The 26,062-nt window shown below is 46.9% G+C and overlaps 1 protein-coding gene across 2 annotated transcripts; it reads left to right on the forward strand.

Moving 5' to 3' along the window:
* Positions 1-3: 3 nt before the first annotated feature.
* On the forward strand, positions 4-20,336 carry ZNF512 (zinc finger protein 512). Of its 2 annotated transcripts, XM_071417259.1 has the most exons (14): positions 4-185; positions 2,658-2,716; positions 3,992-4,191; positions 5,915-6,004; positions 9,467-9,550; positions 10,716-10,840; positions 11,242-11,328; positions 13,021-13,119; positions 13,537-13,704; positions 14,316-14,507; positions 15,161-15,262; positions 16,802-16,864; positions 17,448-17,546; positions 18,002-20,336. In XM_071417259.1, the coding sequence occupies exons 1-14, from the start codon at positions 156-158 to the stop codon at positions 18,323-18,325; spliced, it is 1,722 nt and encodes a 573-aa protein (XP_071273360.1). In that variant the 5' UTR covers positions 4-155; the 3' UTR covers positions 18,326-20,336. The 2 variants fall into 2 exon arrangements, with proteins under 2 accessions (XP_071273360.1, XP_071273361.1); XM_071417260.1 differs by lacking the exon at positions 5,915-6,004.
* Positions 20,337-26,062: the final 5,726 nt, after the last annotated feature.

Genomic DNA, 26,062 nt, shown 5'->3' on the forward strand with positions numbered 1-26,062 from the left:
GGGCGGCTCCCGGCGCTGCTCGGCCCGGCGCGGCCCCGGGCGCGCCACAACAGCGGCAGCGCGGCGGGGCTGGGGGCCCTGCCGGGGCCGGCCGGGAGCGGCGGGCGGGACCGCGCGGGCGGGCGTGGCGCTGACGTGGCGGCGGCACCGGCACCATGCGGGGCGGTAGTGGCGGCGGCGGCTCGGTGAGTGCCCGTAGTCTTTTCAGCGATGCTACCGGCGGCTGCCCCGGAGAGCCTGGCTGCTCCGCGGGTCACCGCGAGATGGGTTCCGACGTCGGGATGGCGGGAGCGAGCCGGTTTCCCCGGCCAGCTGGTGGGGCTGTGTGGCCTGGCCCGGCGCCGTGAGCGGCCCTGAGTGGGCGGCGAGCGGGATCGTTCCGGGCTCCCGGGGAGCAGCGGCGGGAGCCGCCCCTCTCCGCCCGAAGGCCAGGCCTGGGGCCGGGCCCGATTCCGTTCGGCCCGGAGGCGGGCAGGAGCCCTGAGCGGGCGCCGGGGGCCTGGGCCCGGGCCCGGTTCTGTTCGGCCTGGAGGCGGGCAGGAGCCCTGAGCGGGCGCTGCTGGAGCCGGGGTGCGCTTTGTCCGAAATGCCTTCGCTGCAGGAAGACGTGGCTGATGGAGTGTGCGGGTGGGAACGGGAACGCGGGGCTGGAACAGGGAGTTCCCCAAAGGATACCGAGCCCTCCTGCTCCTCGCGGGACAGCCGGGGCCCTGAGGATGCCCGTGGTCCCTGCTGGCACCTCCACAGTTCCCGTTCCAGCTCCTCCCCTCGGGGAGTATCGATGCTCTGTGCTTGTGCACCGTCCTGCCGGCTGGATGCTGTCCCCAGCCTGTGCTCCAGCTCACCGGAATGCCCGCAGTCCGCGGGCGCACAGAATTCACCATTCCCCTCTTTTCAGGCTCTGGGCCGCTGTTTCACTTTTTCTCACCTAGACGAGGAACGTGACTTTTCTGTTTCCCTTATGTCCAGCCGTTGGGCATTCCTGCATACATTAGGTGTCTGTTTTTTAAGTAGGAAATGTATAAATGAAAAAACACGCAGAACTTAAACACCAGTTTCTATAAATGTTTCCTTCATAATTGCTGTTATTAAGTTCTCAGAGAGGAAAGCCTGACAGATCATTTTCACTCTCCTTTTTTATTGCAGATCCTTAACTGCCACCGAAGTTCTTCATAGTAATCTTCACTCTCATGCAAAATTTTTTAGTTATGAAAACCCCATGAATCTCGATACACATGGCATGTTTGTCATTTTGGTTCTTCTAATCCTAGATTAGGATAGTGAATTAGAGCAGACTGCCTGCCTGTTTTTTCGTTTTTATCATTATAACTTCATAACTTCAGGCTGCTTCTCCACTCACGTAGAGATTTCGCAGACAATGCTGTTGACGCTATTGTTTGGGTGTAAATCATGCAAATACAAACATCCAATTGACTTTACTTCCAAGGAGGCAAGATTTGATTGTGAAGTCTTTGATCAAGCAGTTGTGAATTTTGTCCTGCTGCTTCCCTAACGTTTCCATGAGGAGACTCTGGGGCTGGAGGGCATAGGCACAGTTTAATCATTCGTCTATTGATGTTAGTGCCTGCTGCTGAACTTCTTAACTGGTGCTTGGGGTGTCTCTTGTGGTTGATAGTGTGAATCACATTTTTCTATGAAGAAGATAGGTAATTAGCCATAATTCCTTTTTTTTCTTCTGTTTTCTTTTTTTGTCTGTAATTTCTTGTTTTGTTTCATTGGATTTTTTTTTTGTTTTGCTTTGGCTGTTGGTTTCTTTGTGTTTTTTTTGGTTCTTCCAGTTTCTTAGCCAGTTTCTGTTTATGGCAAAATACTACCTTTGTTCCCTAGGTTACAGTTTTGGTATTCTTTATACTTCCACTGGGCTGTGATTTTTATTTTCTAGTCTGTATAACTACTGGTTTTGTGGTGAGTTTTCTAATGAAGAATGGCATTCAGTCATTAGTATTTGGAGGAAGGCGGTGGTAGGTGTATGCACTAGGAGCAACCTACAGCAAATGAGATGTTCAACTGGCTTGTACACATACTTTTACAAAGATGTGTTAAATTACATCTCTTAATAGGAGCACAGCAATTGATAAGTGACAAAAAAAATCTTTGTTAAATAAGAAAAAGGATTCTTTGATGTGGATAACGTGAACATCTGGGCAGCTGATGGGGTATGATAAGCGAGATAAAAAGGAGGGCATGAAGGAGACTGGAAACAAGGTTCTTGGCAGGGTGAATGGAAGAATTACTTCATTAAGGGAAAATAAGTGCTGTATAAAAGCTAGCAAATAAGTATCTAAAATATTTGTCATCAAGTGATAAAGTATAGGCAGAAAACATATAAGTATAGGCAGAAAACATACATGGGTGAATGTACTGGAGACAAAGAACACTCCACCACATCCCACTGCAGGGGAAAGGTTTCATATGGGGAGTGTGGAGGGGCTCATCCCTGGTTTGATTCCAGTCCAGTTCCGCTGGAGTGGGAAAGGTTAAGCTCTTCTGGTTGCAGAAAACAGTGGTTTATTTTTCAAAGGGTGGTGAATGCACATCCTCAAAGTGATGTGCAGGTGGTTGTGCTTGGCTGCATAGTGAAACATGCTAAAAGAAAACAAATGATGCTGCTAATGTGAATTGTTCTTCCTTTTTAGGACACCAGGACTGGACATCACAGGCAGCAGAAGCTCAAGAAGTCCTTAGGAAATAAAAAGTATGTGAATGGTTTTTTCTAGTTTGGTTGAAGGCAAGAAAAAAGCTGAGAATATTCTGAATTTTAAGAGCTGCAACAATTTTAATTAATATGTTGAGAGTCTCAGCTGACTTCACTTACTGGTTTGTAGGAAAAGTGCTTTTCTGGCACTTCAGTGTGTATTTGCTTTCGTTTATTTTTTTTAAAGGATTTCAGCATTATGAAGATAAATATTTTAAGTCCAAAACCAAATGGTGCTCCGAAATGTATGTATTTTGGGTGTTATTGCAACTTTAAGACTTTAATTTGAGAAATCCTCTCCCCATGCTTCTGTAGTACCTCCTGAAACACGGTGTGTAATGACCTGACCTGGTGCCCTCAGCATCCCCCCTTGTTAATTCCTGGATTGATGTGTTAAAGGTGAGCTCCATAGCTCAGCATATGGACAGAATGCCCATCACAGTCATCACTCACTCGAGTGATCCTCTTATTTCAGTTGGTAATTGTAGTAGCAATGGGATACATTGCAAAATGTTTGTGTTCCCTTTCTTTCTTCTTCATGTGAATGGTATTTGCCCAGAGAGTAGATACTCTGTGTTTCTTGGACACCTCATTCAGTTTCCTGTCATGTACAGGAATGTAGGTGTTCAGGCATTTCAAGGCCTGAGAGAAATACTTTGGAACAGTGAAGCAAAGTTCCCTCTGATCTCTAGGAAAAAAATTCAGTGCTGCTGATTAGTCTAAAGTAGTCTTAATGCAGTGTGATTTGTAGGTTGGAAGGTTGTCTTCATTGCTGAAAGCCTCGCTAGTTAAAATTCTTACTGGCATGAAATCTTTAATTGCATAGTGCCAGCCCTGATTCTGGGAGTAGAGGCTGAAGGAGATCTTGCCCTTTGTGTGATGGAAAATGTCTCTTATGTAATGATGGGCTACAGAAATATTCTTATATTCCAAGAATAAATGCACATTTTTAAATTAAGATTCACTTGCTCCTGCTTCTAAAGTTGAAAGCTTGAGGTAGGAGGAATATTTTTTTCTGTTCCTCTTCTGTTCCTCTTTTCTTCCTTTTTTTCTGTTCCTCTCACTAATGTCATTATCGAAAAGATGTACTGAAAAACAACACTGAGGACAGTGTTTTATCTTGCTGGCACTTTACAGGTCCTAAAACTCAGGAGATTCGGTGAATTGTGATATTAAGTTTTAGAATACTTGGGAAGATGAGAAGGATGTTGTCTGTCACATTTATTGTGATTGTGTGCATCCATACACACAGGAATTTGACTTGATGTGTTCCAGGTCTAAGCCACCTGAGGAGGTGGAAGCTGCTGTGGTAGGAGTGAGCAGTGACTCTGACGACACAGTCACCAACATCTCCCCTGCCTCCCCAGTGAATGGCAGTGCGGAGCCCCGGAGCAAGCGCACCATTCGCAGGCCTGCTTACTGGCTGGAAATGAGAGGAATGAAAAACAGCGTGAACAAATCTTCAGAAAAAAAAGGTATTTATCACTGGTGGCCCAAGGCAAAACTGATTTTCTCTCTGTTTCTTCGGTTAGAAATTAGTTTGCTCATGAAAGACACGCTGCAACTTAGCCAAAAATTACAAGCTTGCTAGTGCTGCTCATGTATTAGAAGAAATGAACTTTTGCCACTGCCCAAATACAGGTACAGTTCTCTGATATTATACAGTTCCTTTTGAGTCCCTTTCTATTAAAGTAATCATTCTGTGCCTGAACTCAGTTTTATCTGTAGAAGAGGTAAGAGTTACACCAATCATATCAGAAATAAGCTTGAAGAGCTTTAAAAATAGAACCATCAACACTAAAGATGTGGCAAAGGGGACCATTCAGTAGTATTTGGGATTAGATACAGCTTTTGTGGTTGGTAGATTATTATTTTTTAAGGATGTCTTCATTTTCTCACATTTGTCAGTTAAAATTTTCTGATTTGAAATGGGTCTAGTTGTTGCAGGAACATTCAGATTTCCTGGCCTAGGATCTGTTTTCCAAACTTCTTGTGTGGCAGAGAGTCAAAACTTCAATCTTCTTTAATGCACTTCCTTCTTACCTCTAAGTCAGGATCCGTATTTTATTCTGTTGTGGGGAGAGGGAAATCTGATAGCTTGATAGAAGTGAGATTGCTGTAGCTGCACACCCCAGGTGCAGTCACTGGCCAGACTGAGTATTCCTGTAGGAGCAACATAGACCCACAACAGACACAAACAGGAGCCACGCAGATCAGCATGCACACAAACAGCACCAGCAGCCTCCATCCTTGTACACTCCATCTGCTCAGTGCCTGACCTTTGGATCCCAGTCTCCTCAGTTGCTGGGCCATGGATGCACTGGCCCCTGAGGCCTGTAGAGCCATGCCAGGGGCAGGTGAAGACTCATTACAGACAAGCTCGTACTCACAGACCCTGCTTGGTGTCAGACATGACAGGATTTGTATCCTGACCAGTCACCTATTTACAAGCAGGTGTTCTTTGCTATCCTCTTACACCTCTATTTTCCCACACTTGATCAACTCCAAATTGGGTAATTCTGGCCCTTTCCCTCCCTTTGATAGCATTCCTGATCATCCTAGTCCTGTGTAATCCTGAATTGTTCTCCACTCAGATCCCAGGTGCTACATAACCCTAGGCAGTGACACCATGCTCTCCCTTCTCACTGTTCCCCCTTCCAAAGGGGGCTTCAGAAAGGGCTTCTCACTGACTGATCCTTGTGGGTCTCCTGGGACAGGCTCAGGAGGAAGCTATCTGTTTGTTTAAGTCTATAATTGGTGTTCCCTGCCTACCATTGTGCTTCTGTGCTCACCTGTATTCATGGAGACAAGATTTTGATAGGCTTGGAAATATTCAGGGCAGGCATGATATTATGTGAGTTTCTGTATGCTCCTTTTTGTGTGAGTGCAGGTGAGGTTTCCATCACATAACCTAGTGCTTTCTGCCTCTTTTCCTGAGGATTATTTTTGCAGGCCCTGCTGTGGCACTGTTTCTTCCATACCTGCTGTATCACAGTACTGTGGGCCATGGGCTGCCTAAGTGTTGCTGTGTGAGAAGGTGGTGTCCAGTTCACTGGTGCCCAGGTACCTCACAAGAATGACTGTTTTTTAAATTTTAAATAAGTATTGAATACAAGGACAAGATGAGGCAGCAGTAGACTCAAAGCTGTTATCCAGACTGAATACTGAGACTGAAGCATATCTGTTCTTACTTATCAGGAGAAGTACTGTTGAAAGGCAAGAGGAAATCTGAGCAAAGGGAAGGCAAAGATGTTAAAGACTCTCCCAAGAAGAAGCAGAAGATTTCGGGTAATACAAATAACTTGTAATTCCTAATTAGGTACTAATTAGGTACTTTGACTTGCCTGCCCAAATGACATCTTCTGGAGTCTTCAAACTCTGTTTTTGATTCTGAATGTTTTGTTCTAGGAAGCCATTGACTAGTGTCTGCTTCATCAGTGGGAGGTGATCTAATTTCAGTCTGTCTTAGAAGTCCAACAAAGGGAGAGAGGAAGGAAATTATGGGAAGTATAGGCCAGTCTGCATCATTTCAGTTTCCCAAAGGATTATAAACTAAATAATCAGATACATTGCTTGTAAACATCTGGAGATTGAGTAGCTGATAACAGTAGTATGGGTTTATTAAGAGGAAGTCAAACCCAAACACTTTTTTATTGCCACAAAGACCAAGGGGAGAAATGTTTGACACCAGAGGCCTTTCATTCCTGCAGAAGGTTTGTCAGTCAGTGATTAGGTGCAAAGGAAGGTGTACAAGTGGTGAAAGCAGGAGCAGGTGACACAGAAGTGTACATTTGCTGTCCAGTCTTACAAGGATGAGGTTAGGAAAGCCAAAGCCAGCCTGGAGTTGAATCTGGGAAGGGATGTGAACAGCAATAAGAAAGGATTCTACAAGTACATGAACAGCAAAGGGAAGACCAGGGAAGCTGTGAGTGCACTGCTCCTCAGAGCAGGGGAGCTGGTGACAAAGGACACAGAAAAGGCTGAGGTACTCAATGTGCCTCTATCAGTTAAAGGAATCCTTCAGGAATCCTAGGAACCTGAGACCAGACAGAGGGAAAGTCTGGAACAAGGAAGCCCAACACTCAGTGAAAGAGATCTAAGTTAGAGCACTTAAACTGGATTTACCCAATCATTTGCCTGTAGTCTTGGTTAGGTGGAAAGGTCTGAGAAGACTGGAGGTTAGCCTGGGTTACACCCATCTGCAGGAGGGCTCAGAAGGAGGATCCTCAGAATGGAAACCACAGACATGTTTGTGGCTCTGGTCTTGCTGCCATGGAAGGTCCTGAAGCAGATTGTCTTGGGTACTGTCATGGGGCATCTACAGGACAGCATGGTGATCAGGCCCAGGCAGAATGGCAGCTACTGCCTGACTCCCCTGATGTTCTTGTATGACAAGGTGATGCACTTAACCCATGAGAGAAAGGCTGTGTGGATGTTATTTACTTGGACTTTAGTGGAGCCTTTTGACACCATTTCCCACATCATTCTTCTGGAGAAACTGGATGCTCATGGCTTGGACAGATGCACTCTTTGCTGGATGGAAAATTGGCTGGATGGTTGGGCCCAGAGAGCCATGGAGCAGGGAGTGACATCCATCTGGGGCAGTCACTAGTTGTCTTCCCCAGGGCCCAGCACTTGGCCAGTCCAGTTTAATATCTTTATTGATGATCAGGATGAGGGGACTGAGTGCACGTTCAGTAAGTTTGAAGATGACACCAAGTGGATTAGGATGTGGATCTGCCAGAGAGCAGAAAGGCTCTGCAGAGGAAACAGGACAGGCTGGAATGATGGGCCAAGGCCAACAGTGTGAGAGTCAGCAAGGCCAGGTGCCAGGCCCTGCCCTGGGGTGACTGTAACCCCATGAGGAACTCCAGGCTGGGGCAGAGGAGCTGAAAAAAGCCCTGTGAGTGTTGGTCAAGTATGGCTCAGCAGAAGCGCAGGTGGGCAAGAGGCAGCCAGTGGCTGTTGGGCTGTGCCAGTTCTGGTGTGGCAGCAGGGCCAGGGCAGTGCCCGTCCCCTGTGCTGGCACTGCTGGGGCACCTCCAGGGCTGGGGACAGCTCTGGGCCCCTCCTGGCACAAGAGACCTGCAGGGGCTGGAGCGTGTCCAGGGAAGGGGATGGAACTGGGAAGGGAGTGGAGCCCCAGGAGAGGCTGAGGGAGCTGGGAAGGGGCTCAGCCTGGAGAAAAGGAAGCTCAGGGGGGCCTTGTGGCTCTGCACAATTCCCTGATAGTGGGGGTCAGGCTCTGCTTCCATGGAAGTGACAGGACAAGGGAAAATGGCCTCAAATTGCACCAGGTTTAGATGTGAAACTGGGAGCAATGTTTTGCCCCAAAAGGACTGTCCAGCCTTGGCACAGCTGCCCAGAGCAGTGGTGCCGTGCCCATCCCTGGAGGGATTTGAAGGGTGTGTGGATGTGGCACTTGGGGACATGGGTTAGCAGTGGCCTTGGCAGCGTTGGGGGAACTGTTGGACTCGATGATCTTGGAGGGCTTTTCCAGCCTACAATTTATGATTCTAAGTCCTGTAGGGCCTGACGGGGTGCACTGAGTGCTGAGAGCTGGCTGGTGTCATTGTGAGGCCACTCTTGATTATCTTTGAAAGGTGATGGCGACTGGCAGAGGTTCTTGGAGGCTGGAAGAGAGAAAATACCAATTGTATCTTCAAGGACAGAAAGAAAGAAGATCTGGGGAACTACTGGCCAGTCTACCTCACCTCAGTCCCTGGGAAGCTGATGGAGAGAATCATCCTGGAAAGCATTTCCAAACACATGAAGGACAAGATAGGGATTTGGAGTAATCAGCATGAATTCATGCAGGGCCAGTCACGCTTAAATCAGCCTGACAGCCTTCTCGAATGAGGTCGCTAGCCTGGTGAAATAGGAGTGTAGAAAGACGGTTCATGGAGTGTCCCTGTTTTCAATTCTGACTCTTGTTTCTGTCACCGAGGACTTGGAAGGATGTAGACAGCCCATAGCTGAAAGTGACAGCAAGTGTACTGGAGAAAAGGCTAAAAGTGAAAGTGGTCTCGACAACAGAGAAACAATTTAAAAATAGAACAGAGAACAGTGTAAAATTAAAGATGATATTGTTTGGGAAGAAACACTGTCACAGCTGAAAACGAGCAGCCTCCCAGGAGCCAGTGCTTCAGAAGAGGATTGAAGATCCATAGCAGATCAAAAGCTGACTGGGGACTGGCAGTGTCAGAGTGGTTCTTTAAGAAGGCAGATGTTAGGAGTAATTCTTTTGCTCTAATGCAGGGTCACCATGGAGTGCTGTTTCCAGGAACAGGCACTGCGGTTCAGGAAATGTGTGTGACAACTGAAGAGGACAGGGAGATGAGAGCAAACAGCATAACCCATGCTGAAACAATAAGAGGTTTTTAGTCTAAAGAGGACTGGAATGAGTAGAGCAATGAGACTCCCCATGGTTATCATCAGATGGACTCAGCCAAACTGCACAGAGGATATGTCAGTGTGAAGAGTTCACATCCCCTGAGCTTGGAGTGTGAACAACCATAGAACTTACAAGTGTTTGAGTGGGACTAATGCCTGCCACTATAAACAGATCTTGAAATGGAGTAGGAAACATAACCTTGACATTGCTTTAAAAAAAAAGCATTGAACATTTCTGAATAACTTTGAGACAGCAGACTAAATAGCAGCCTTCTAGCAAAAAAAAAAATCTGTTTTTTATTATAACAAAGCTAGCAGAACTGACTATTCTGGCTTGTCTTGTTTGTGTTATAACAGGGAAAAACCAGCAAACTGGAACAAAACAAAACTCCAGAACGAAACACCACAGTGTTCAGAAAGAGCCAGAAACCTATGACGCAGGTAAGAAGAGGCAGTAGCTAAGAGTTGCTCATGAAGCAGATAAAAGAGAAATGTGATTCCAGGATTTGAATCTGAGCAACAGCTGTGCTTCTGGTGTTCCCATTCAGCAGTTCACTGTACTGTTGGCAGGGAGGAGCTGGCTGCTGGCCTGGCACTGTGTCAGTACTGCAGAGTAGGACTGAAAGGACTGCACACTGCCTGAGTGTAGCTCCACGTGCTTTGGCTATTGCAGAATGTAATGGTGAAAGAGGAATCACTTTTTGAACTGAACAAAAGCCTGTTAAAATAGTTGCATTATTAAACTCATTAAAATATTTATCGTTTTTACTCAGCAGAATATGTTTGCAGGAAAAACTCCGTAGCTGTTGCTGCCAGATCACCTATCCTGGGAGCCAGAGACCCAAGCAATCTGTCCTAGAAAAATAAAATTAGCCTTGATTCAGTGAGTGGAATAACTTGGTGTTTGTAAATTACAGCACTCATTAAACACCCCAGTTTTCTACCAAGTGCTGTTTGATTCACAAACTTTTCCCCAGGAGAGGGACAGCCTGGGTCTGTTATTATTAGGAAAAGAGGAGAGAGAGGCTGTGGATCTTGTTAGGTAAGAATTCAGGCAGATGGCTGCTAAACCACTTTCTTCCTAGAACCTATTTCAGTAGTTTATAATTCTTGTGGATTATTCCAGACTTCTGCTTGGGATTTCATAAAGAGGCCAGAAACTGAAAACCATGCCACACACGGTGCTTTTCCCTGGCTCTTGAGTAACTTGCCCTGGTGGTCTGTGACTGCTTTTACTATGAAAACACTTTGGCCAAAAGATAAGTTTACTCAGCATGCTAAACTAATTGTGTGACAGAAATTAACAGAGGGATATGTTCTGGCCCTGAGGATTAGGTCTTCTAGCACTGGTCAGGTAGAAGAACACACCTTACAAGAGGATGGAAATCCAAGGGTGTTTGTAAAATGCTCCTTGTCAGTGAGTGCTGTGTGCCTTGTGACAGTCCATACCTGGAGCTGTAGAGGAGCTGCACGTGTTGAGGTGCAGCTGGACACAGGTTTGGGAGCATGTGACCTGTTTCTTTTTAGGGTTCACTGCGCACATTGAAGGAGGAAACAAAAAAGATGTTGTGTTAGCACTTGTGTTCTAAACATTGTGTTTTGACAGGTAGTATGGAAGAACAGTGGTCTCTAGAGATCCAGGACAAAGGCCGAGTTACCTGTCCCACGTGCCGGGCTGTGGTGAGGAAGACTGTAGAAGGGCTGAAGAAACATATGCTGAATTGCAGAAAGGTAAGAATACAAGAGATGAGCAAGGGTTTCTTTACTCCTCTTCAGCTTACTGATAGAAATACCTGCCTGTTTTGTGTTGTATTTAAAACCAGTTTCATCTCATCACCATGTCCCTTAGCGAGAGTCCCTTATACGTCTGTAAGAACAGTCATTGGTGCTTCTTGCCCAGCCTTTTGCAGGAGGTTTGGGTTAGTGAACAGAGGTGTAGTTATTTCATTGTTCCACTGGATTTTACACTCCGTAAAATCAGTTCTTTGAAGAGAGTTACCAGGCCCAAATAAATTGTTCTGCTCTCCTGCTCCTTTTCCCCAGAGTTATCCATTGCTTTGGTTAATTTACAGCTAAATGCACCTTGTTTATTTGTTTAATTTCTAGGAATTAATTTCCTTGTTTAATTCTAGGAAATGTTCACGTGTCAGCACTGCGGGAAGCAGCTGAAGTCTTTAGCAGGGATGAAATACCATGTCATGGCAGACCATAACAATCAGGTAACACAGCTGCTGAGCATCTGAAACTCCTACAGGCAGAGCAGGCTTTGGTCCTTTCCTGGTACACACAGACACAGAACATGGAGTGCTTTTTTCCAGTGTTCTAGCTGTCCAAATCTAGTTGAACTATTATTTTTCCAGTGAGACTTGACATCTGAAAAACAGTAGAATGTTACCAGAGATGGTAGGCATGCAACATCATAGAACGAGGGATGAATTTCTGTTTAGGCTGGTAATAAGTCACACATAAAAGGCATTCCCAATCAGAAGGAAAAATATTAGGCTGCAATTTTGAATCCTTTGCTAGAAAGGAGGAAGTTTTTCTTCATCCAGAGCAGACTAGATTTGAGGTAAAATAGCAGAAGCAGCAATTAGTTCTCATCTCTCTTTACTTTAAAAATCCTAATCTAACACTAGATTAGTACTAATACTACAATCTGGTTTTCCTCTTTGCTCTTACTTTAAAGAAGGCAGTGTCTCCTGTTGTAGCTGTGAAGAATTAGAACTTTTGAAAAGGTCATTTGGAAGTTTGTGTAAAGTTCAGATAATTCACTCTGAATTTTTTGTGCGATTCCCAGTACTGCAGTTTCTGAACCTAGAGCTGTATTAGTAAATGAATCAGGCCAGGGATCATGTTCTGGCCCTAAGAATTAGGTCTGTCACTGAGTTCTATCTTTTTACTCAGTCTAGGTGTAATATTAGGTAAAGTAGTAAATAATATACAGTAACCATCAGAGAGAGAATAAGGGATTTGAGCTGTAATTCTGCACAGATGAGTAATTGTTACAAGCAGTCTACTTCACCTTAGTCAGGCTTTGTGGAAACAGTAGGACCAGTAAATGTTTAAGATGCATAATTTTCTGTCAGTTTACTCCTTTTAAAGATAATTCCTCTTTGGTTTAACCCCAGTCAGCAGCCAAGCCCCATACAGCCCTTCACTCTCTCCCTCACCTACAGGATGGGGGAGAGAATCAAAGTGAGAAAACTCATGTGCTGAGATAAAGACAGTTGAATAGATAAAGCACACAAGCAAAGCAAAACAAGGAATTCATTCACCACTTTGGTAGGAAGGTCCAGGCATCTCCAGGATCACAGGGCTTCATCACACATAGTGGTAGCTTGGTACAGCAAATGCCACCACTTTGAACATCTGCCCCTTCCTCCTCCTTCCCCCAGCTTTACATGCTGAGCATGGTAGTTCATGCTCTGCAATATCCTCGTGGTCAGTTGGGGTTGGCAGTGTGCTCTGCAGTATCCCTGTGGTGAGTTGGTCAGTTGGGGTTGGCAGTGTGCTCTGCAATGTCCTCATGCTCAGTTGGGGTTGGCTGTCCCAGACATGTCTCCTCCCAGCTGCTCGTGCCCCTCCAGGCCACTCTGGCAGAGCAGCACAAGAAAAGCCCTTAGCACTGTGCAGGGGCTGCTCAGCAACAGCAAAACCATCTCTGAGCTATCAGCCCAGTTCTCAGCACAGATCCAAAACACAGCCCCACACCAGCTGTCACCCCAGCAAAACCAGCAGAGATACAGAAAGTCATCATTATAGTAAATATGTGTCTGTAAAATCATTAAGTTGCAGAGATTTAATTATTTTAGAAGCTTTCCTGCCCCAGTGTGAGTAGTGAATTCCCTGTGAGGAGAACTGTAAATGCTGAGCATCCTGTGTTTTTCATTCATCTTTCTGCTGTGCTTTAGCCAATTATGAAGGAGGGAGAAGAAGTGGATGAGCAGCTTGAGCGAGAGCGCCTTCGGAAGGTTTTGAAGCGAATGGGAAAACTGAAGTGTGCAAGGGAGGTAAGCTGCATTGTGCAAAGCATCAATTAAACAGCAGTGTCAATTAAACAGCAGTGTCGATTAAACAGCAGTGTTCTATGCATAGACATGGAACGTGAGAGTGCTGTAGAGTGTGCTCTGGTGCTGGCCAAAGCAAGATTTGCTTCAAGATCCCAGCTATGCTTTTAAGGCAGAGTAGCATAGAATCAGAATGGTTTGGGTTAAAAGAGACCTTTAATTGTCATTTCAATGCCAATTCTTTGTTGCAGATGTTGTCTGTCTGAATAGACAAACATTAAAGTTTCCTACCTGCCTGTCTCTGCTCTGTCAGGATGAGTGCTAGTACTTTGGTCAGCAAACTGTGGATCCTGTTCACACTGGGGGTGGAATCCCTTGAAGAATGGTTTTCTTCCATGTATTTTCCTTTTGTGTTGACAGGGCTGCACAGGCAGCTTCACCAGCATAATGGGATACCTATATCATATTAAAAAATGTGGGAAGGCTGCTTCTGAGCTGGAGAAAATGGCTATGAAGTGCCATCACTGTGGGAAAGCATACAGATCAAAGGCAGGACTTGTCTACCACCTGCGATCGAAGCATGGGCCAGTGAGTGCACCCTGCAGTGGGATCAGGGACTGGGGTGGGACTTCAGCCACTCAGGCTTCAGACACGTGTAGGCTTTGTCTACTACTTTGTTGGGTAATTACAGACCACAAATGTTTGCATTTTTCCTGCCCCTGGATTATTTTGTCCTTGATAGTTACCTTCTAGCAGCAGCTGTTGCTTGTCTGTGACTAGGATGAAATTTTTAATAGTAAATCAGCATGGCAGCAGAAAATCACCTGACTTTGGCTCCATGAAAGAGTGATGCTAACATAACTTGTGAGATGCTTTCCTTTGCTCTTAAAAGACTCACCATTGGAGCAGAACAGGCAGTCTTGTTGTCCATGAGGGTTTTCCAGTGAATGATGGAATACCTTTCAAGACTAGCAACTGCATGAAGCTCTCTGCTGGAGCCTCACTGCTGTGATCCCTGTGAGCAGCTCTGGGGGTCTGTCTGACCAATGGGATGCACTTCTGTCCTGTGTCTGTGACAGTAAACCATAGCTGATGCAGCCTGTTTATGAGGAGTTTGGCAAAACATTTATTCCCAGTATTTAGTGTAACTGAAATAGGAAGTAGTGAAAGAGACTCACCTTTTTGGGCCTTCATTGCAGGTCACTTTCCTCCATGAGGAGAGAACAGAGAACCTGAAGGAAATGAAACGGGAGCAAAACAGCGCAGGCAGAGTTCAGAGGAGATCTGCAAAGGTGGCAATCTACTATCTCCATGAGCTGGCAGGAGAAGAGCTGGCCAAAGAGTGGCCCAAAAGAAAAGTTCTGCAGGACTTGATTCCAGATGACCGGAAGGTATAAGGCCTTAAAGATGCACTATGGGGTTCAAGTTTATACCTCCACATGTAATGAGTCTTGTACTGGCTCCTACCCTGTGTTTATGGCACGTGGAAAGCAGTGTGTTGTGTGGGGACTGGGTTCTGCTCTCTCTCTCTCTCTCTCACAGTATTTCTGCAGCAGCAGTTGCTGTGCTGCACTGTTTGTTCAGGCAGGCTGTAATCACTGTAGAGTCCTGTTGCTGGAATTCCCAGGGGGCACAAGGAACAGGGGCTGTCATAGGCTCAGATCACTCCTGCCATGCTGTAAGGCCCCAGCAATCCTTCCAGTCTCTGATACATGCTGTGCTATTTCACAGTGCTTTAGACTTCAGAGTTTCCAGTAGTGTCCTTTAGGCTGTGAGTGAAAGCCAAAGGAAAACAATGGATCTCAGCAGAGTAAGGACATTTAGAGCAATTGTAGTCAAGGCAATGGGAGGTTTCAGATTCTGATATTGTGGGGTTTTCCAGATTCAGTTATGTTTCTAGAGGGTTGGTGAGACAAGAGAACATTGATTATTGGGAGTTTGCCTGTTAGAGTAGGAGAAGAGAAAGCACTTCTGTCTTGGCCTAGAGGAGGAAATTCTGGATAGCCAGCATTACTTCCAGCTCTCAATTCCATCTTTGTCTCAGCTGAAATACACTCGTCCTGGACTGCCCACATTTAGTCAAGATGTGCTGTGCAAATGGAAAACGGAGATAAAGATGTACCGAAGAGTCCACTGCCCAAATCAGGTAATCCTTAACTGTTTCTGACGCCCCAGAGGGAATAGATTTCAAGTCTGTATGAGCCAACAGCTTCCCACAACCCTGAAAGTGCAGTTGGTCTCTCTGTGGGAGACAAATCCTGCTCCATCTCAGTATGGTTGTTCAGTGTAATCAAGGCCCTGTTTAGTCTTGGGGATGTCTGGGGATGCTCCTTTTGTCTTTTGCATCAAAGTGCCCTGGGCTGATCCTTTTGGGAATGTGTGTGAACACCTGAGAGCCAGTAACTTGGTGTCAGGCTGGTACAGTTTTCTCATCCAGGTGGGCAGATGGTCCATTTGGAGGTTTGAATAGTGGAAAAATTACAGGCCTCTGCCTTTCTATCTAAATCTATTCACAGAAGGAAGGAGTAGAGTTGGAAACACAAAAGTGAGGAGACTTTGTCTGGGACAGCACTAAAGTTTTATACTAGACCAGCTTTAAGGTCTTTTCAACCTGGCCTTGAGCATTTCCAGGCATGGGGTGGCCACAGCTTCTCTGGAACCTCTGCCAGGGCCTCAGCCCCCTGACAGGGAAGGATTCCTTCCCAGTATCCCATCCAGTCCTGCCCTCTGGCAGTGGGAAGCCATTGCCCCTTGTCCTGTCATTCCAGGTCCTTGTCCTAAGTCCCTCTCTGGCTCTCTTGGACCCCTTGGACTGGAAAACTTGGTTTTCCACAATGCCCTACAACAATCACCAGTCAGATCCAATGGGATCAAATGGCCCCACTGGTGGAGGTGGTGGACATCTTCATGTGGTGGTTGCTGTCAGAGTCAAGGAGCAGTGGCATCTGCCCTCTGGGTTTGGTGTGCAGATGGTGCCTTCCCCGTGCCCTCCCCTACCCTACCCCCAGCACTTTCTCCCAGTATTCAGGCTGGCATCATTTCCAAGGTCAGAATTGCAGCCCTGTTGTCTGTGGAGAGTGTGCAGAGAGCAGCTGTGCTGTGTCACCAGGCAGTGACCCAGCAGCCTGTCCTGCTTCTGCCTCCTGTTGTGGGCCCTGGGCTGAGGGCTGAGCACAGCGTGGTACCCCAGGGCTGGTGCCTGGAGCTCCCCATGGGCCAGGCCTCTAAAGCTGCTGAGATCAAGGCTGTGGGCCAGGCCTCTGAAGCTGCTGAGATCAGGGCTGTGGGGTGCTGTGCTCCTGCTCTGTGCCAGAGACATGAGCAGTGCACGAGGGAGAAGTGTCCTGTGTGTGCTCCACTTGAAATTTTTCTCTGTTGCACTTCAGGCAGAAAGCAAACTGTCATTTTAGTCAGGCTGTTGATAGAGTATGAGAGTAACTGTTGCAGGGGGTCTCTTTTTTTTATGTCCAAACATGCTCAGAAACTGGAAATATAAATACTGAGGTACTCTTCTAATGGTCTTTTTACCAGAAGCTTTCTGGCTGTGGAGGATTGGTATCTGCCTCCCTCTACCTCTCTTTTGCACTTTTGGGATTGGCCTCCAGACAAAATAATGCTTTATTGTCCAGGAAGAAGCGATTTCTTGCTAGCATGTAGTTCACATGTGTTTTTTCTACTTTTTCAGGGTTGTGAATCTGTGTATGGCAGTGTCTCAGGACTCAAGTCTCACCTTGGCACATGTACCTTGGTTGGTAACCTTCCTCTTAATGTCCATGTCCCTCTGATAACCTTTGCTCAAGCTCTTGTCCTGCCATCTGCTGATCTGAGATCCTCACAAGTTCATGGATTCATGGAATGGTTTGGGTTGGAGGGACTCTTAAAGATCACCTCATTCCAGCTGCCAGTGTGGGTGCTCCCCTGTGTGCTAAGGGTGTTGCCATTGTAAAATACACAATACTTGAGAGCAGGAGAAAGCCCCTTGCTGCATTCCTTGTAATGACACAGGAGCAAGCCCCTTGCTGCATTCCTTGTAATGACACAGCAGTTCCACCTGTAGGTTCACAGCTACAAGAGCAGCTTTTCCTGATCTCAGGTGCACTGCTGGAGACCTTATGGCATCTCAGAGAGCAGTTCTGTGCTTCACGGGTACAGCTGCTCACTCATGGTAGTGCTGCCGTAGCTAAAGATGTCTGCTATGGATGAGAACTTCTAGTTTTTATTGCTGGGTTCTATCTGAGCAAGATTTAAATGAAATCTATAGGTTTATCAGCCTCCTGGTCCAGCAACTCCTGATGGAATTTTGTTTGTTTGTTTGTTTGTTTTGGTGCCAGGGAGACTTTGTGGCTGGTAAATACAAGTGTCTCCTGTGTGAGAAGGAGTTCACTTCAGAGAGTGGGGTCAAGTATCACATCAACTCTGTGCACGCTGAGGTAAGGCAGGCAGAGTGGAACCTCAAACTCAGGATGCTGGAGGTGGGGAGAGTGTCTGAAGAAGAAAATGCTGGATGTGTGCCATGTTTTACTTTTTCCTTGCTTACTGTTGGGAACAGGGTCATTAAACTTAGCTGGTCTTATGTGTTAGTCTGGGGAGTAAGTGTTGTGTCGTGTTACATGCCTTGTCCCAAGCTGCTGCTGCTCTGTTCAGCTCTGCAGCATTTCCTGTTCCTTTAACTAAGCAAATGTCAAATCAAATCTGAATCCTCTGAGACACAGTGACACCTAAGGAGGCACATCAAAGAACAGAGTGCTGTTAGACAGTTGTCTTTCCAGATCTTACCTTTCAGGGAAACCTTGTCCCACAAGGCAGCTATACTGTAAGCCCTGATAGGCTTTATTTGGTATTTCCACCACGATCAGTACCAACCTATTGCTTTCTAAACCTGCAGGACTGGTTTGATGTGAACACAACGACCACCAAAAGCTTTCAGAAGCTAATGAAGATTCGCCAAAGGGAAGAGCAGAAGAAGCAACGGAAGAAACGTCCTTTGAGCAGGGGCAAAAAGAAGAGAGCTGGCAGCCTGGCTGCCAAGAAGCTCCCAGCTGCTGGAGCTGATAAAATGAGGAGGAGTAAGAGAGGTCGTCCACCACGAGCAGACACCAGGAGCGCGAGCAGTGAGGAGGGGGCACCCCAAGTTGCACAGAAAGCTGAAGTTCCAAAAACCAGCCGCAAGCGAGGCCGAAGTAAATCCGTAGAAGATGAGAAGGAGTAATCCTAAAGCTTTTCAGCTACAAGCCTCACTTCTGTCAGGCTCATAACCCACAGCACTAATATAAGCAGCTGAATGTCTTTGGGACTGTGCCTCAGTTCTACAGGTGACTTTGACACTGAAACATCTGGTCAGTCATGAGGAATTCAAACCAAAGCTGTGGTGCAGAGGCTGCTTCTGCCAGTGGAGTTCCTTTGGACAGTGGCACTCACAGTGTGCTCAGTGTGATTCCTGCTCTGGTTGCAGCCTCAGTTTGGTCATACTAGTTGCTTGTATAGTGGTTTCCAGTACAGCAAGTGTCTGTTTTGTCATCTTCCTCTGATGTGTGAGATCAGGGTTCTTTTTTACAGTTCTTCTCAAAAGGAACTGACTAGCACAATGTTTAGGACTCTTCAGCGGGGAAATCCTTTCTTGCACAGAATGCACCCACACTGAACATGAGAACAGTGCTGTGCAGAATGCAAGTACTCTGGCTTGCCCTGTCACTCTCCTGTCCGTTGTCAGCAAGGCTGCCACAAAAGAGACCTTCTCAGTATTTGCTGTATCCTGTTGCACAAAGCTCTATTTCATACCCCAGCATTTAGGCTCAGCACCAGACAGCACCAGACTTGGAAGGGATGGAAGATGATTATTACCCTTGTCAGGAACCCACTGTTCCTCCTGCATCTGTCTCCTGTAATGTTGGACATTAAACATGTGTAGAAAGTCTTCCAGTGCTGCAACAGCTGAATGCTCTCAAGCCTTTGGAGATTCACCAGCCTTTTAGAGACCTCGGTAATGATGTGCTGAGGTGGCCTTTGTGTGCCCTCTGAAGCCCACCTGTTCTGTGCTCACCTGGGAGCATCCCATGCATCCCTACATAAGCAGCCTGCAGTGCTGGGACCAGGCTCCACGAGGCTGCCTTGCCAGCATGTGGTTCTTTGTCATGCCAGTGCTCCCACAGTGTCTTTTCCCCCTGCTCTGCAGATCCCCCCCTTTATTGTCTTACATAACCTGTTTCTTTTCAGCATCGCCTCTCTGTGCAAATGAGCTATAATAGCAGTGGCTTCCCTGTGTAGAAAAGGTTAAAAGAAGAGGGGTCACCATTTTAAGTCATGCTGTTGGCATTGTCTCTGGATCATAAGGAACAATATCTTCCTGTCTCTATAAATCATAGAGTGTTAAGGGTTTGGAATGGACCTTAAAGATCATTTAGTCTCACCCCCTGCTGCCAGGAGCAGGGACACGTCCCACTAGGGCAGATTGCTCCAGGCCTTATCCAGCCTGGCTTTGAGCACTGCCAGGGCTGGGGCATCCAAGCCTCCCTGGGCACCCTGTGCAGTGTCTGAATGCAGCAGATGTCACAGAAGCGAGCAGGAAGCACCAGCACAGGCAGTCCTGGTTTTTAAAGAATGAGTTCTCCAGACTTTGTCATCCAAAGACCCACCATACCAGAAAATTGCAAAATTTGCACTGTTGGACAAAGTTGCTGGTGCTGAGATTCCCAGGGAAGGCATGGCAGTGTGTGGGGAGCAGGCAGGTTTGTACCTGTGTGTCAGTACCAGCACGATCCCATCATTCTGACAGTGGGGGATACTGCAGGGCCAAGGGGCTCTCCAGAACTGCCTTTGGAACCAGGGTCTGCTGCGTTTGCAGGTGCTGTGCTGAAAGCAGATGTGGAGACTGTGCAGGGCGTGCAGAGTCTGCAGTGAGATGGGCAAGATCAGAAGAGAACAAAATAAAATGTCACCAGTGCGACAATGTGGTTTCTTGTCTGTTTGCTGTGTGGTGTTCTTGGTGCCATCCCTCCTCCCCCAGCACAGCCCAGCCTGCTGCAGGGCTGTCTGTCCTGCTGCAGGGCTGTCTGTCCTGCTGCAGGGCTGTCCTGCAGGGTTGCCCTGCATGCTCTGGTGCTGTTCAGCTGTGTTTGTGGTTTCTCTTCAGAACTCCACAGTGCTGTACTTGGAGCAAATGTTCACTGCATTCCCACTGAGTACAATAAAGCCAGGAATTAAAGAAGATTTTTCATAGTGGTTTTCAGTCTAGAGTCCTGTTTCCTGTCATTTATGAGTTACTAACTAGACCTGCTCTCTAGACATGAATACTTTGTGACCACTTGGGTTTTGTAGATACTTCAGTGATGTACTCTCCACATAACATGGCACATGGAAAAAAACATTCTCCCAGGATCCACCCGTGTCATCAGCACAGCAGCAGATTGTGGGATTGGCTCAAGCTGGTATGAGCTGGTGGCACTGCTGCCAGTGCACGGTTTGTGAGGAGAGAGCTCTGTCCTGGAGCTCCTGCATGCTGCTGCAGTGGGGCCAGGGCAGCTGTGCTGCTGCATGCTGCTGCAGTGGGGCCAGGGCAGCTGTGCTGCTGTGCTCTGAGGGCAGGGGATCCAGCAGAGAGGCAGAACCACCTCCCTCACCTCACCTGCTGTGCTCGCTGCTGCAGAGGCAGCCCCGGACCCTGGTGCTTCCTGGGCTGCCAGTGCACGGGGCCAGATTGTGTCAGCCCAGTTTCGTTATCCCTAAGACCTTGTCCCCCAGGCTGCTTGCCATCTATGGATTCCCCAGGTTTTTCTGGGTGACATCCCTCTCCAGAAAATCAACTGCACCAAGCAGCTCAGATGGGCAGCAGGCCCTGGAGGAACGCTGCCCACTGCCCCAGCAAACCGGTCCTTGCTGTTACCAATTCTACTGGAGCAAGTACATGTTTGGGAAGAGATCCAGTTTTGAAGGAATCAGAAGTAACAAAAGAGACCGGCTAGTCACTCAATAATTGTTGCAGTGGTTCATTGTACTAAAATGCTATGTCTTCTCTTTGGAACTTGTTTTATTTCAGTCTCTGTGTCCGACACTGTTGAGTCCTGGTAATGGAAATAGCTTTAGGGCAGCAGAAATTTCTTCCTGCATATTTGTAGTCATAATTAACTCCATACATAATTTGCTGTATGAGCTAAAGAGGCTTGCTGGTGTCAGTCAAAACAGCTTTTTCTTTTTGTTTCTGTTGTGCATTGTTCTTTGCTGACATGTTATGTATCAATTGGTGCATTTTTCACTTTTTAAGTCCAGGGGGATGAACCAGGAACCAGCTGCAGTGTTCTGTAACAGTCTGGTTTATGTAAGATACAAGGATGACCTTGCTCTACTCTCACCTACTTCTTTTTGTCCTCAACCCTCTCACTGTTAATATTCACTTTTACCCTCTTAAGCACATTTTTCAGTTGTTCTGCAAATGGCTCTGAGAACTCATTTCTTTTCTAGAAACTCAACAGGGTTTAAGGCCAGACAGCACATGATGAACACATTCTGAAGCATTGTGGTGTATTTCACACAACTACTCTAGCAGATACCTTAATAACTATGTTTTGTACAGTAACTTTTCCAGAAAGCTTGGGTTTAATATGCAGATTCTCTTTGCAATTGTTATATAATTTCATTAACATTCTTGATAAAGATGTCAAATAGCTGCAGAGTATGGGATTCTCTAGGACAAATCCTTATTTACAATTATTTAATATCAAGCATTTAATGTATTCCACCAATGCTTGTATAACATGTGGGGTCAAAAACAAGGCCTTAGAGAAATTTATGATGTCAACAGCTACTTTTACCAAAATGGACTTGTAATTAATTAAAGAATAATATTTACAGAAAACTCTTCTCTGTGAAACCACGTTGGCTGCGTCTTATGATGCTCTTTGATGTCAGTTGTTGGTGTGCCTGGGAGATAGACTGAGCTGTACTTACGCTCATCACACAGTTTGTCTTTTTTTAAATACTGGCACACTTGAGTTTTGCTTTGGGGGCCTGGAGGGGGTTTTTTTTGGAGGAGGAGAGAGAATATATTTTGGTTTGGGAGTTGTTCTGTTTTGGTTTTTCTTAATCCTTAAGGATTTCCCCATTGTTCCAAGATTTGTTAAATGTCATTAATAATTCAGTAATTTTCATGAGATCACTTACCATCCTTCCTGCAGGTTATGCAATGCAGTAGCTTTAAGATTTAAGCTCTTTTAATAATGCCATTTAATAATGTTGCAAAAAAATGGAGCTGTTCTGTTGAGAGGAAACTGTGACACGGGGTGCACTTCACACAGAGATATCCAGTGCAGTTTGTCATTCCTGCCTGTATGGAACAGTCTGGTGCTGAGTGTGGCGTGTGAGGATGAAATCATTGCAGTCGTGCACGTAACTCTCTCACTGTCAGCCTGGGGTACATCCCATTTGTTTGGCATTTCTGTATTGGTGAGGACACCACACCTGTGCCAGGCCAGCTCTTCCTCTGCTTCACTTTCCTTGGAGTGACAGTACCAATGAATCAAATGTTTCCCTGTGCCACTGCAGGTGTTTGGGAGCAGAGCCGTGGCCTGGGAGCAGCTTCTGGAGCAGTCTGGTCCTCAGTGCTTGCTCGGTGACCTGCCCTTCCTGGCCAGTGGAGGGTTAATGCCATCCTGGGATGCTGTGGGACTGATGCTGGTAATGAAATCAGCACTAAACATGACATTATTTCTCCAAGTGTTGCTTGGCTCTGAAAGCCAGCTGCTTTCAGAATTAAGTAGGTCAATCTTCTCATTAAAATATAGTGGAACGAGAATGAGATTGGAGGGGCGGTGGCTGTATTGGACAGCTCTGCTGAGACATTAATTAGCACAGTGTCCTCTTTTATGCATGCTGTATTGGGTCCAAAAACCCATCTGAGCTACACTCAAAGGTCTTCTAAATTGGAGGCTTCTGTTTTCAAAGAGTGCAGTTGCATTTCAGAAGCAAGCCTCTGTCATCAGAGGAGGTGACAAAAGCCAGGCAGTTATTCAGACACTGGAATATGACCAGAACCAGAGACAGGGTCCCAGTGATTGCTGGGGAGGCAGACCCAAATTAAAGCTGAGGAAAATCACAGCCAGTCCTGTCAGCTTTTTATCCAGTTCTTCCCCATGGCCAAGGAGGCTCTTGATCCTCTGTGCCCCTGAGCATGGGCTGGGCCCTCACCTGCCCTTGGCCACAGCCCAGGTAGGCAGAGCTGCCCTGGGCAGGACAGGTGGCACCCGTGGTGCTGGGGGTGGTGGCCAGGACAGGTGGGACCTGGGGGTGGTGGCCAGGATGGGTGTGGTGCTGATTTTGTGGGCAGCTCCCTCATCTCAGCAGAGCCCAGCCCGTGCAGCAGTAAGGGCTGCAGGAAGGAGGAGGGCTCATATGCAGGGAAGGATGTGAATGGGAGATAGACTTTGTCTCTGATTCAAGTACTTGTAAAGAGGCAAACCTCAAAGAAGACATTTCCACACATGGAATCATGGAACACTTGGGGTTGGAAGGTTTAAATGTCAACTTCAAATGTAAACTTTAAGTGTCAACCAGGCCAAGGTCCTGCCATGAGCAAGATTGTCTTCTACTAGATCGGGTTGCTCAGAACCCCATCCAACCTGATCTTGAATACTTCCAAGGATGGGATGTTGCATACAGGTAAAGATAGTATAAAAAAAAGACCTTATAAAATATAGTTTAGGCCCTATTAGTCTAGCTAAGCTAGCAGTTAGCTTGTAACTTCCCATATTAAAAAAATCATAAGAATGAAAGTAGTTAGCATAACAAACTATTCCAGTAAGAAAACTGTTTGCACCTGTAATAAACAAGAAATATGTCCCATAAAAATCAAAAACCAAAATATGTGAACTAACCAAAAATAAAGAGATTTAACAAACATACACCCCAGTCATTTACCAACCAATAAACTAAATATCAGTATAGTGTTAGTCAATTAAGTCTAACATGGTACCTTCTAATATTTCCTATAAATATAAGCTTTGTAAATAGAGAATGGGCTTTTTCTGCATGAAGAAACTGGATCGCATCTGTTTTACTGCAACATGGGGACACTCACCACCTCTCTGGGCAGTCTGTATGTGTCTCTGGCTCACTCATTGTGAAAAACTTCCTTTCATCTACTCTAAATTGACTCTCCTTCAATTTAAACCATTGCTCCTGTTCTATTGCACCAGGCCGTACTAAACAACCCATCCACATCATTCTTGTGGGCACTGGAGGGGCTCTGAGCTCTCCCTGGATCCTTCTCTTCCCCAGACTGAGCCCCCCAGCTCTCCCAGCCTGGCTCCAGCCCTGGAGCAGCTCTGTGGCCTCCTCTGGTCCCACCCCAGCAGCTCCAGGTCCTTCCTGTGCCAGGAGCCTCAGAGTTAAATATCTTCAATCTGATTTTGCTGCAGCTGCAACTGGAATTCCCAAAAACATTTGACAAAGCCCTGGACCTCTTTAAAAAGCAAGGCTGCCATGCATTAAACAGGATGGTTGTCTTGTTAAGGGCTAGAGGAAGCATTTGGATGAGACATTTGGCATTTTCAGGGGAGTGAGGACACTGGGGAAATCCTACAGGGATCCACATTAACACTGGACTGTTCAAAATCTTTCCCTTATGACACAGGAAATAAACAAGCAGGGACTAAGGTCAGGTTTGAGGATTACATGGAGCAGTAAAAAACAAAAGGTAACCATGAGGAAGGGCTGAAGCATCTTAGAATACTGAGTGGCTGGGAGATGAAATGGCAGATGAAATTCAGTATTATAAAATGAAAAGGGCCCGAATAACATCTATATATTGTCCTTGCAGCCCCTCAAAGATGGTTTGCATTGGTGGTCAAAATGGGGATATCCTGAAAGCCTACAGGATTACTGCATAACTTCTTACTGCTGAACTCCTTCCTCATCAGAACATCTTGCCATGCTACACCAAACACCATCGTTCTGGACAGACTCCAGCCAGCCTGGCCCTGGCCCCTGCCCCGGAGCTGCTGCAGAGCACAGGCAGAGCAGGGAGGGCACTTCCAGCCCAGGGCCCTGGCTCCAGCGGCTCCCCAGCCCCTGTCTGCTGCAGGGACAGGGCACATCCCTGGCACAGGGGGCTGGTAGGAGCTCTGGGGCTGACCTGCACCCAGCTGGGTGCCTGGGTCCAGTCTCTCCCGTCCTTGGCCACCTCCCATCACCAGCCCCCGAGGCAAGGACAGCCCCAGAGCAGCCCCTGAGCAGGACAGGGAGGTTCTCTGTGGTGGCACCACACCCCTGCCAGACCTGGTGCCCACAAGTGGCTCTCCGTCACAGGGGCTCTCAGTGCCCTGCGTCACTGTGTCAGTGCCTTGTCCCATGTCCCTGGCAGCTCCCTGTCCCATGCCATGGAGGTACAGGCACTGCCCAGGGTTCCCCTCCTTCCCCTGCCCCCTTGGCTCTGCCCCAGCCTCGTGGAGCCCAGCACAGCGGGGCAGGTGGGCTTGGCACTGCACAGAGCACAAACAGGGGGCACAGCCAGGCTGGCTGCCAAGCACACACTCTCCCCTTTCTCCAGAACTTCATCTCTGCTCCCAAATTACAGGAACAGTCAGCACAAGCAAACACAAGGAGCAGATCCCAGTGCCAGTGACGCAGCTGGCAAATTACTTTGGCCCTGTCAGAAGCAATGCCAGGGAGAGGGTGTCAGGAGAATGGCAGCAAGAAAGAGGTGGAGGAGTGGCTGGAAACGAAATCCACATTCTGCAGTCTCACCCTGAGAGGACAATCAGCCCTGCTCTCCATGTGGGCCAAGCCAGCAGGGACTGAAGTTCTGCCCCTGATGTGGAACAGGCCATGCCAGTCTCTGCAGCAGCCACAGAGATGCTTGGCAGCTGTCAGGCATTGAAAGAGAAGCTGTCAGCACATCCCCCTCAGTTTCATAGTTTCTAGGCTAAACAACTCAAGCTAATTTAGGCTTTCACCATAA

The sequence above is a fragment of the Agelaius tricolor genome, unplaced genomic scaffold, assembly GCF_023055355.1.
Source record: "Agelaius tricolor isolate 1412-34295 unplaced genomic scaffold, bAgeTri1.0.p SCAF_68, whole genome shotgun sequence".
Taxonomy (NCBI): domain Eukaryota; kingdom Metazoa; phylum Chordata; class Aves; order Passeriformes; family Icteridae; genus Agelaius; species Agelaius tricolor.